Source organism: Leptonotus elevatus, chromosome 17 (assembly GCF_054856555.1).
Source record: "Leptonotus elevatus isolate MCC_2025b chromosome 17, RoL_Lele_1.0, whole genome shotgun sequence".
NCBI lineage: Eukaryota > Metazoa > Chordata > Actinopteri > Syngnathiformes > Syngnathidae > Leptonotus > Leptonotus elevatus.
Window position 1 is genome coordinate 5,520,744 of NC_141255.1, and position 12,158 is coordinate 5,532,901.

Sequence of the window (12,158 nt, forward strand, 5' to 3'; positions counted from 1 at the left end):
TCTGATACCGGTACCCCTTTGATAGCCTTCTTGTGGCCGTTTTACAATCAGGAACTAGAAATTAGAGCAATAGTAAATTGTGATAAATTTTGTGCAATTTTAAGGAAAATGCTAAAGCTCTTGATCTGCTTCATTAGCATCTCCTCATCGGGGATAAACGCAGTTAGCGCCGCCGTTCTACTGACGGCTTAGAGCTGACGAGGCCCATCAAAGCAACGAGGAGAGCTCGCATCTGGTTTGGCTCCATCAGGTAGCTTGGCATTTTATTTGCACTTTTTTTTTTTTTATTACCTCCGCCAAGGTGGATGGGTTTTTATTAGCTTGAGGTTTTTGGTTGGTTCAAAGTTTCAAAATCTGGATGGAATATGCCAATGAACCTTAAATCTCCCTTTTCTTTTCTTTTTTTTAGCTGTCATGGCTCCCTAGTTTGCATTTCAAAAGTGATACCCCAAAATGACTAAGTGGCACATTTTCCTCTAAATTTGCATGATGCCACTTCTGGTTTTTGCATGTTGCCCATGCTGAATATTAAAAGTTTCTCGGCGTGAGTCTCTGGTTAATTAGAGCGCGGCAAGATGATTTGAGTTAATGGTAACTTACGAAGTAACTATAACTAAAATTGGAAACAAAAGTGGTAATGGAAAAAAAAAAAGAAGCTTTTTATTGAAATGCGAAATTACATCTTACGGATATAGAACTAACTAGAATTATAGCGATTTTTTTTGTCTTTTTTAATTAACATGACAGTACAGATACCAGCTGTCTGTATCGGGCCAATACTTATTTCAAGGTACCAATATATGCGATGGCGTCTGATACCGGTACCCCTTTGATAGCCTTCTTGTGGCCGTTTTACAATCAGGAACTAGAAATTAGAGCAATAGTAAATTGTGATAAATTTTGTGCAATTTTAAGGAAAATGGTATATATGTATATATACATACATACATTTAAAAAAACTAATACTAAAACTAATAAAAATTACAAACTTGCTCTAAAATCTAACTAAAACTAACTGAATAAAAAAAAAAAAAAGTCAACACTCCTATCGTGCCCACTCTACATTGGGCAAATCTTGAAATTTTCGTGATCGTTGTTTGTCTCCCTTTATCGCAGATTTTTACCTATTGTGGGTGACTCGAAAGGCATCACCAACGTGGTGACCTTAACGACCCCGTGAGTAGCCCGCTGGTCTGTTCCTGTGATGGAACATTGTGATTTTCTAGGATTTTTGTAGAAGTCATTATGTAAAAATGTAAACACTGTCAGACATGTTATAGAAATGTGAAAAGGGTCTAATATCATATTTATACTTGTTGTAAGAGGATCAGTGTCATTGTAATAATAAAAATCATTATAAATTATATCATTCAATCATTTTGTTAAAGGTAATTTCAGCAGGTCATTTCCAAAACTGTTAGCCCTTCAAATTAATCAGTGCCAAAGAAATAGCTCTCAGGTTCAAAAAGGTTGGTGATTCCTTGTCTAGAACACCCAAGATCCAATACAAGCTGCTGTATTGTTAATAATAGCCTGTCTAAACTGCGTGCGTCATACTGGGAATTACTATTTCTAACAGTCTTGGGGTCAAAACATCAGAAAGTACATTTCAGCTTGCACAGCAATCATATTTCCCCCCGATGATTCACCTTGTCGAGGTATCCGAGCCAAAACGGTGAAGCAACGAGGACTCCCGCTGAAAGTCGAGATTAATCTGCCGAGCTAACGGCAAGGCTAAAGCTCTTGATCTGCTTCATTAGCATCTCCTCATCGGGGATAAACGCAGTTAGCGCCGCCGTTCTACTGACGGCTTAGAGCTGACGAGGCCCATCAAAGCAACGAGGAGAGCTCGCATCTGGTTTGGCTCCATCAGGTAGCTTGGCATTTTATTTGCACTTTTTTTTTTTTTATTACCTCCGCCAAGGTGGATGGGTTTTTATTAGCTTGAGGTTTTTGGTTGGTTCAAAGTTTCAAAATCTGGATGGAATATGCCAATGAACCTTAAATCTCCCTTTTCTTTTCTTTTTTTTAGCTGTCATGGCTCCCTAGTTTGCATTTCAAAAGTGATACCCCAAAATGACTAAGTGGCACATTTTCCTCTAAATTTGCATGATGCCACTTCTGGTTTTTGCATGTTGCCCATGCTGAATATTAAAAGTTTCTCGGCGTGAGTCTCTGGTTAATTAGAGCGCGGCAGCAGCGGCCTCATGCTGACGGATGCTTCCCCGCTGAGCTTCTTACAGGATAGGATTAATGACTCCTGCCTGACTTGAATATGCGGCGTGAGTGTGTATGTGTGTTTTGTTAGCTCGTAAGTGTGTATTATCTGTGTATAATCCACACACGCGAATGAAATATGTAAATAAGTGTTTGAGTTATACTTCCTTTATTCTTTGTCTGGATTATTACAGTATGACTTTTTCAAAGCCATTGTAGACGTCAGAATTGAGAGAACATGTCAAACGAGCTGCAAAATAAATATACATACACAGACAGTGATGCCAGTAACCTGTGACAAAGTAGTGTATGTGCATTTTAACATCTAATATGTTACTTTTTCCACAAAAGTAATCTGTTACATAAATTACTTAACCTCCCTGAAAGTTACTTTGTGCCTCTACATAAAACACGTTATTTGTTATTACTATCAGGGTTGTGTGGAATCCAGGTCCAGAAAGTAAAAACCCTGCCACAGATTGGCTTTAGCCACAGGTGCAGGTGTGGCTAAAGTCAAACTGTTTCAGGGTGTGTTCTTACTATGATCCGAAATCCAATGCTTTTCAAAGCACGGACCACAGGGATAGGGAGAGAGAGAGGGTGGGGGACAGAGAGTGAGTGAGTGAAAGCCACATATCGATCGAGGCTTTTTCCCCCCACGAGTTTAATCGTGCAGCTTTTCTTAAAGATTGTGTCAACATTGACCTGTTACCTGTCCTTAGTAAACTGATTATTAAAAAAAAAATTGTAATCCCAGACGGGCAAGGGTGTCAGCACCACTAGGAGTCTGCCTATCATTTCCGTATTTTACCTGAAAGAGAAGGGTCTAGGTAAGATCTAGATTAACCTGGGTTCGACCGAACCCCAGGGGCTCGGTGAGTCAGTCTGAGGGGAAGGGCGGAGGTCAAGACACGAACCCGACTCAAATGATTCATGATGATATGCCCTGACTTGGCCATCATTGGCTGCAGGTGATCACGCTACATTGCTTGGCCTATCTGTGATGGTATGTCTTGTGATTTCTTTATTATTAAAATAATCCCTTCATACTATGTCGAGCAAAAAAAAAAGAAAAAGTGGTTGGACAGACACAGTATGTGCAATATGAATTCACATGTATATGGTGTTCCACATGGTTCAATTCTGGGGTCTCTGCTGTTTTCATTGTATGTGCTGCCCTTGGGTTCCAGCTTTAAGATTTTTGTGTATTTATGCTCTGTTGCATATGTTATATATTCCGTTCTTCATGCCACACAACTCAAAGTCCATCTTTGCCACGAGTGATGATATAAAAATATGAAATTGGGACATTTTGCGCTACAGACTCCTCAAGTGATGGTGGAGGGGAAGTGTGTGTGTGTGTGTGTGTGTGTGTGTGGGGGGGGGGGGGTTGTGTCAAGATCCTGATGCCAACGTCTCCCACGGGGTTGATGTGGGAGGAAATAGGTCGCTTCTCGCTCACATGACCATGCAGCTATCCCCAGGCGTTGCACAGCTTCGCTTTGACAAGGAGTCGGGTCAGGGTGTGCAGATTGCTCTTTCACTCAACTTGCCTCTCGCGCTGCGAGTGCGAGAGCTGTCCTTTTTCATAAGGAAAAAGCTGAGACACATTCGGAAAGGAATGAAACAAAACAGAATGCAATGGATTTTGTCGTTTGTACCACACATTGAATTTTTGATGCAGAAACACTTCACGGTTTTGTCTGGAGCATGTGTTTTTACATTTTTTTTACACGGTAACATAGACGGAATCCTTCAGTTGGGATCAAATGACAATATTTGAAAAGCATGTATGAATTGAACTCCCTGATGAGAACTGCCGTAACTCCACAAGGGCTGCAAGCACAACCAAAGCGTTGGCACATGCACGCATGGGCACCATCCACACAACTGTAGTTATGCCTCCAGTCTTGTTAAGCTTCTTCAGTGTCCTTGAATTTTGGCAGTCACAAAATCAGCAACAGGCTTACTGCCACCAACCTGACATGGGAAAGTTAAACATTCAGTGTGAGTCGTCAATTCGAGTGGCTTTCAAATGTCAGAGGGTTTGTCTTGTCAGCAAACACAGACGGACTGTGACTAAAATAACAGATTTGATCGCTCTGTTATGCTTCACACATTCGGTACGCCGTCTGTCTGGCACTCGGAGAGTCGTGTGGTATGAAATTGGAAAAAAATGATCTATATTATAGTTGGATACAAGTAAAAAAAAAAAAAATCGATTTTAAATGAAAAAGAAAACCGAGGAAAACCGGAAAATATTTTCTCCGGCCTCTCAGTCCTCCCTCGTCTTCCTCTATCGACATCACGCCTCTGGGATGTTGATTATGCAGATGACACACTCTCCGTCCCGCCTGCGCTTTCAATCCGACACCATCGCTGTCAGGAGAGCAGAAAGTGGAGCGACGTCAGGGAAGACTGTCGGAATCGTGAGCCAAATCTCAGGGTCAAGGCTATCTATTCAAATTTCCACTCAGTCGCCGGCACTTTACCGTCAATTCCATTTGAGTCAATGCAGCGTGTTTGCTTATGTTTTGCTGCCGCTAATGACCTGAAGCATGGATGCGTGCTTCGAGATCCACATTCATCAACAGGTGCTCAGACAGACCTCCGCCAAGGCCGAACAATTCTCAATTGCGCCATCAAGCTTTATAGACGCACACTTGCTGCATATAAAGCTGACCTTTGTTTTCATAATGTTGCTAGCACCCCAAAAAGCAGGTCTATTTCATTAAAAAATGTGTTTTGTCTCTCTTCTCCAGATCCTTCCTCGCCCCCGTCATGATGCGACGCATAGGCACCTAATTCCTCCTGTTCCAGAGAAGAATGGCTGTCTACTGAACTCAGGAGTGCTTTGGTCCTAAAGAGACCAAGAGGCTTCATAAAACCTTGGCCTAGCCTCCCCTTTCCGTTTATGCTCCATTATTTTTCATTCCATTCCTCAGAATCCTTGAGGCACCAACTGATGGAGAGGCGGAGGAGAGTTAGGATAAGGACAAAGAATTAGATCAGGGAGATCTGGAAAAAGAACTGCTGAGTCATTGAGAAAATTGGAAGGAAAAAGGCCCCTGCTAGGCTTTTTCTCGGGTAGCTCCAAGAGTGAATAATTGTTGCTCACATTTCAAATATATTGACGGCAGCAAAAAAAAAGAAAAGGTCCTACCTCTGCATCATTTAGACCCTGAGAACTTAAATCATGATAAGGGGCTTTAGATTCCCGTGTTGGCCCTTGCTGCCACTGGCCCTCGTCAGTCTGCTCTCCAGAGTGAGGGCGCTGGAGTTTGGGGGGGCGCCGGGTCAGTGGGCCCGCTACGGGCGCTGGGAGGCCGGTTCGGTCGGCGAATTGAGTTTCAGCCTTAAGACCAACATCAGCAAAGCTTTAGTCCTCTACCTGGACGATGGCGGCAACTGTGACTTCCTGGAGCTGCTGGTCGCCGGCGGACGCCTCCAGCTGCGCTTCGCCATTCACTGCGCCGAGCCGGCCGTTTTGCACATGGAGACGCGGGTGAACGACGACCGCTGGCACATGGTCTTGCTCACCCGCAACTACCGGGAAACCCTCCTGATGGTGGACGGCGAGACCAAAGTGGCGGAGGTGAAGTCCAAGCGGAAGGAGATGGCGGTGGTCAGCGACCTGTTCGTGGGGGGGATCCCGCCCGACGTGCGCCTCTCCGCGCTCACCTCCAGCACGGTCAAGTATGAGCCCCCCTTCTTGGGCTTGATCTCAAACCTGAAGGTGGGGGAGACACCACCCGCCCTGCTGAACAGCCAGGGCATCCAGAGCGACCTGGAGTACCTGTGCACCAAACAGAATCCCTGCTTCAATGGAGGCTTTTGCTCTATCCAGTATGGAGAGGTTCAATGCGACTGCACCCACACCCGCTTCAAGGGGAAGTACTGCAAGGAAGGTAAGGGACCAGCCTACCTTTGAAAAGTATCCCCTGTAAGCAATTCACAATTTTAAAATTTGAGTCTTTACATTCCTGTTAAGGATTTTTGGGCGGCGGTGATTAAATATGGAACGGGAGACCTTTAGCAAGGCCTGACAATGGTATTATAATGTCATATAAACACACTGCCTGAAAGTTTAAGGGCAAATTACTCATTCTTTATTCGGCTTCTTCGACGATCTTGTTGAAAAATGATGGGCCCGAGCAGTATGAAGTATTTTCTTGGCTTTTCGAAAGGTATCCTGCACTGAGGTCGCACTTGATTGATTTCCGTGGTGTGAGGCGGTGAGATGGAGTACAAGGAGGACTCAGGGTTAAACTCTGGTTAAAGCCGTCTAGGACCCAGAGGAAGGATACACTCTTTCAGAGCGCCTCTTATTTTTTTATCATACGTCTATATTGAAGTGTTAAAATAGATGTGACTCGATGAGTCTTGGAAAGAGCACAGATGGTGGAATTTTGGAGATATCAAACATTGTTGGCGTTATTTCTTTGCAGGCCCATTGTCTCTTTAGCAGCGACGACCGCCTTCATGTGCTCCTGTGCTGTCAGCTCATGTCAAACTCTGTTATGTTTTAGACCTCCTCCTTCCTCCCTTACTGACACATCCCATTTCCATATCTTCTGTGCTTGTGCCTCCGCTGCACATTTATCCATCTCGCTGGGTTAGCACCCCCCCCTCCATTCTCAAGGCTATCTGGGTTCTCCATCTCTTCTTCACCTCCCAACAAGACTCTCTTGCTCTTTATCTCTGTTGCTCTCACGCCGTTCACTCCACTTATCTCTTTTTTTTTTTACCTTTGACCGCTGTCAGCATTTCAACTCCCACCTTGCTTACATCTACCACCCCTACCCACCCATTTGTTTTTACGCTGACAAATTCTGAAATGGATTTTGCTCCCCTAAAATCATTTGTAAGAGAACTAAAGTGTCGGCATGAATGGACAGTATTTTGGCACACTTTTGATGAGTCTCATAGGGTAATGGAATAAAAAATATGTACTGTACTTGAGGAACTCCTGTACTGTTCCCTTAATCTACACTAAATAGTCCAGCCTGGACAATTGTGGTCAGGATACCGATAAGATTGATGTAATAAAAATGAAACATGAAGGAAAGGCTAACTTCGCTCATGAGCCAACACGTAGATCTTTAGCTACACCACTGAATTAGACTAACTAAATGTATTAAATAGGGGTGTCGGGTGATTATTATTTTTTTAATTGTAACATAATTGCATAACTTCAATAGTTGACTCACTATTAATCACCATTTTTATATCTGTTCTAAATGTACAATAACATTTAAAAATTTTCTCTAAGTTTCATACTCGCGGTAACATAAAAGTGGAAAAATGTTAAACTAATAGAAATGTGGCTGCATCTTTTTGTCATTGATACAGTAATTTCATGATAATGAATACAAATAAGTTAAAATAAAAAATATGTACTGTACTGTAAAAACCTGTGATTTTTCTGCCCCTAGATGGCATAATTGCATTTTTAAGACAGTGACGGCTCAGTGCATTTTTCTTTTCATATTAAGAGCTATGTCATCTTTAACATGAAGTAACTTGTGAAATTCTGCACATTTTTCAAATTGTAAAATACAACTTGACACCAGTCTCCACAAATATATGCTTTATTATTAAATGTATTACTGCTAAATTTTACATGGACATGTCTGCTGCGTTGCGACTGGAATTCCTCCAGTACAGGCTTTCTAAGTGAGGGGTGGTCATTAATCGCACGTTTAAAAAAAAATTGTGGCGTTAAAGGAACTTTAAGTTAACTCAAAATGAACGCACTCATTTTGATACCCCTAATAATAAAATCACAATTCTAATGACAAATTTTTTTGTATTTATTTTAACATTTACTTCTGATACTTGAGTAATTTAATATCAGAAAATTACCTTTGGTACTTAAATACAAATGTCAGATACTTAACCCATACCATAACCCGTGTGCAGAAGACAGCCTTAAATGGAAAAGGATGACACACTGTGGCAAGCCCTAATGGGACAAGCCGGAAGTAAAAAAAAATAAAATAAAAATAGATGTGACTTTTAAAAGTGTAGATTTGAAAAAGGGTAAATGAGTGTGTTCCGTATATTTTACTTTATAAACAGCTGTTTCTCTTTTTACTTTGGACATTTTGGAAAGTCACAAGAACTTAATCATCACGTAACCCTGATTCCGATCAAGGCCTCCAAGTTGCCATGTGGGAAGTGCTGAACAATAAGTAGCTTCACACAGCTATTGAATTCATTTCTTTCTGCCGCATGAACGGCTGTTGTTCAAGGCAACCTTTACAGCACAAAAAAAATGATGTCACCGCTGGCTAGCCGTGGATTCCTGTCTGCCTGCTTCCTCCTCCTCCTCCTCCTCCTCTTCGTCTTCGTCACTTTACTGTCTTACTCGCCGCCTGTCTGTGTGCTCCGTGTCAGATTGCTGCGCGCTGGCTAGGAGCTAAATTGAGAGCAGAATACCAATGCAGCGCTACAGTGACTGCAGGAAACATTTGTCCTTTTGAAACAGAGCGAGAGAGCGACCGCGAGGAGACAATCATTCGCCCCCGTCTTCATTTATCTTCAGAAATGTTCTTCGGCTGTAAATTGGGTCATTGTGGCGGAATGCTGGTCCGGTGGTGTATTTATTCATTTTGAATAAAAGCGTGGACAGCAGGTTTGAAGAGACACACGTCTCGGCAAGCAAATGCGTGCAAGCATGTTTTTTTTTTTTCCCCTGCGCATTTTTGTGTGAATCTCCAGAATATTCATCTTTTTTTCATGTGTCACATATGACACGATTTTCATACCTGTGGTGATCTGAATGAGACTTTACCAAGGATTAAATGGTAGCCTATTTCAGAGTAGAGAAAACGATGTCTTGGAGCAAAATTGTACAAAGACAGAGAGAGACAAATCGGCAGCTCGGACACATTAAAAACCGAAGTCATAGACCACAGAGAGTGGTCTATTTTAGTAGGAAATTATTGTCCTCTAGAGATTTTATCATCCTGGATTGTTTTCTTCGGCGCATCTCCCGCGCACAAATTTCTTCAACCCAGATAGACTTTGTCTCCTGTTACATTCATTTGAATACAAACCACTTTAATGAAGAAATCACTTGGAAATTATTTTTGTCCATAATTAGCTGATAGGTTGCTAGGGCAAGTAATGCACTTGCACTGTAAATGTGTCCAAAATGCTGTAGCAACATTTAAAGACTTGTGAGCTAGGTTAGGGTTAGGCGACATAATTAGGGTTAGGTTAGGGTTAATTCACATTACCTGCATGAAGAGTGAGACATAATTCCTCAAATGAGAATTCAGAAACTTATCTGGAGTATGCATCAACGATGGGAAGGTCCGGTTCGGAGCCGAGGTGGCTCATCCAAAAACTCGTAATTAGTCCCTTTCAGCTGTTGTTATTGCTATTGTGGTTGTTCCTGTTTATTAGCCTTTTTAGTGTTGACAATGTCTCAATGATATTTGGCGATTTTTGATTTTGACCCCTAACTTGTTTTTTTAGGTCTTTGTTACATCCACATTTAGCTCGGCAAATGTCTAAGCTTTAATTTGATATAATATGGCTTGTTACCAAATATATTATTTCAATTTATAACTGAAGTATCAGGTGTTCAATTACCTTTTTTTGTTGGTAGGTTGAGTTGCAATGAATACGTAAAGCAGCAGAAACCGGTGCACTATTGGAGAATTTTCCCATCAGCTCTCAGATTTCATTTAAATGTTTAACTGTGGTTGGATATGGAGGGGAAATACATTTGTTACCCCCCCATACCCTCTTAATTACAGGAATGGTTCTATGGCTAATTGGAGATTTCTATGTAATTTAAATATCTACATCTTTGAAACATCACAGAGGAAGCTGATGTTGGTATAATTTAAAGCGTTTTCATAGTCCTACAAAACTGTTACAAAATGTATTCTATCTACTCACGCATAACAAAAAAAAAAAATCCCAACTCTAAAACATCGAAGGCAAGTAAAACTGTGTATCTTATTTTCCTGTCAAAATAAGGCTGTGGATACTTAAGAATGTGGATACATCTTTGTAAATATTCTAATGGGCACTTAGTAAATATTCTTACGGGCACTCCAAAAGTTTCTGAGAAATGAATAATCAGCTACAATTTTAGGAAGTTTGTCAGCTTGTATTTCTCAAAGGGGTTGAGAGCAAAAAAAAAAGTTGTGTTTTGGTCTTTTTATTTCCAGGGAAAATTGTTGGTTTAACTTCTTCTGGACAAACGGCTACTGAATATTTTCATGTTAAAAATGTTAGCATTCTACCAATCAATGTGCTGATTCCTATCATTTCTACTAAATTCTGATGAGCACAGGCTGTGCAGGACGTTGGCCGTGCGGGATACGAGTGGCCCCTAGCAAGGGTGTCAATCGAATATTTTCCAACACAGCACCTCTCTGGCGTTTGTCAGGTGAGACCTCGGTTGGCTCCGAGGTGCGCGGCCGCCCTGGCGAGCGTCCGTCAGATGCAATTAAATCCTGCTGTCAGTCTTCGCCACGTGGAGGAGTGAGCAAGTGGTCTGGCTCGCGTGGCGCCTGACACCCGCTTGGCGGTCAAGCTGACAACATCGAAAGCAAGTTATTCATCAACATTAGTCGCCTCGCTCGCGTGGCCGTGTTTGCATTCTGATCTTGTTGTTCCCGAATCAAAGCTGATCACAGATTTGTATATTCAGTCAATGTGATTCCAAACTGACAGGACCACCTATGGAGTTAATGCGGCGCCGCATTCACCAAATTACAACGGAAATGAGCGCCGACTGCCAAAGTGCCTCCTGCTTGTGCTGCTGTCAGTCAAATCCCACGTTGGTTAGTGGCTCATTGGAGAAAAAAGTTAATTATGAATGCTGTTGATTTAGGGCAGCTTAAAGTTTGTTTAAGAGCCTGTAAAGAAAATTCTGAGATTTTTCCAACATATACTTATGGCTACACTCAACGCATCTTCCCTTTGGATAGTTCACTGGCGTGGTGGCTTTAGAGTGCCTCGTTGTTGGCCATGAGTGTGTGCATGTCATGGAGAAAAAGTGGAAAAGTGATGGAGAGAAAACAAAAAGAAAAGTATCACATGAAAGCCATGAAAGTGTGGACAGGGACTTTGCATTGGCGGGGCTGCTCTTAGAGCGCCTCATTGTGTGCCATGAGTGTGCGCGTGTCACAGAGAAGATGAAAGCACGAGAGTGTGTGCGGTGGTTGGTCCAATGTATCACCCAGAGCATGGACAATGACTTTGCACTGCCATGGGCACTTTAGAGCGCCTTGTTGTTGTGAACTGATAAAGTCACACAACATTAAATGATATAACGTCCAGCCACTGGACGCTTCAAATTTAGAAGATTTTCACTTTACAGGGACTTTAGGCACTATACTGTTGAAGGTATTTGTGTCAAAACCTTACTGGCATAATATTTGTCTATCCCTTTACACCAGCCAAGTAATTCTAACATGTTATTTCACAGCCAGTGCAATTAATCACAAATTAGCATAAACATTGACATATGCTGGCCAGGAAAGGTAAATATTGACTCCTCGTCAAAACAGTTTTTTTTTTCTCCTGCGAACTGAACTGAGAAGGACGCGTTGTCCGCTAAAGATGACGCTGGTCAGCCTTTATCTTCTTCTTCTCCCGCTGGCTGTCCAAGCTTGTTGCCAGGCGATACGTCTGGGAAGAGAGGTCATCCCGGTTGCTGGGAATTACACGATTTCGCTGTAAATGCCGTTGACGCGGAAATAAGGTTAATCTTGTTATGCTAGGGGGCGGGTGCCAAGTTTTTTTTTCTTTTTCTTACAATGGACACGGCTTCTCCTCGCGTTGCCTCTGCCAGCTGTTGTTCCGATGTGACTCTAAGCCGACAGACAACACGCACGTCTCCGAGTATGAATAAACAATGCTTGTTGTGCAGCCATGGATTAAATTAGCTCCGTCGTAGTAACAAAGTCATACAA

At 42.2% G+C, this 12,158-nt stretch overlaps 1 protein-coding gene across 7 annotated transcripts in view; it reads left to right on the plus strand.

Moving 5' to 3' along the window:
- Positions 1-12,158, plus strand: part of nrxn2b (neurexin 2b) — a 273,390-nt gene that overhangs the window by 30,146 nt on the left and 231,086 nt on the right. For all 7 annotated transcript variants that reach the window (XM_086058190.1, XM_086058189.1, XM_086058195.1 and 4 more), the window contains exon 2: positions 4,980-6,125. In XM_086058190.1, coding sequence (XP_085914316.1) covers positions 5,414-6,125 — 712 coding nt within the window. In that variant the 5' untranslated portion in view covers positions 4,980-5,413. The remainder of the gene's footprint in view (positions 1-4,979; positions 6,126-12,158) is intronic.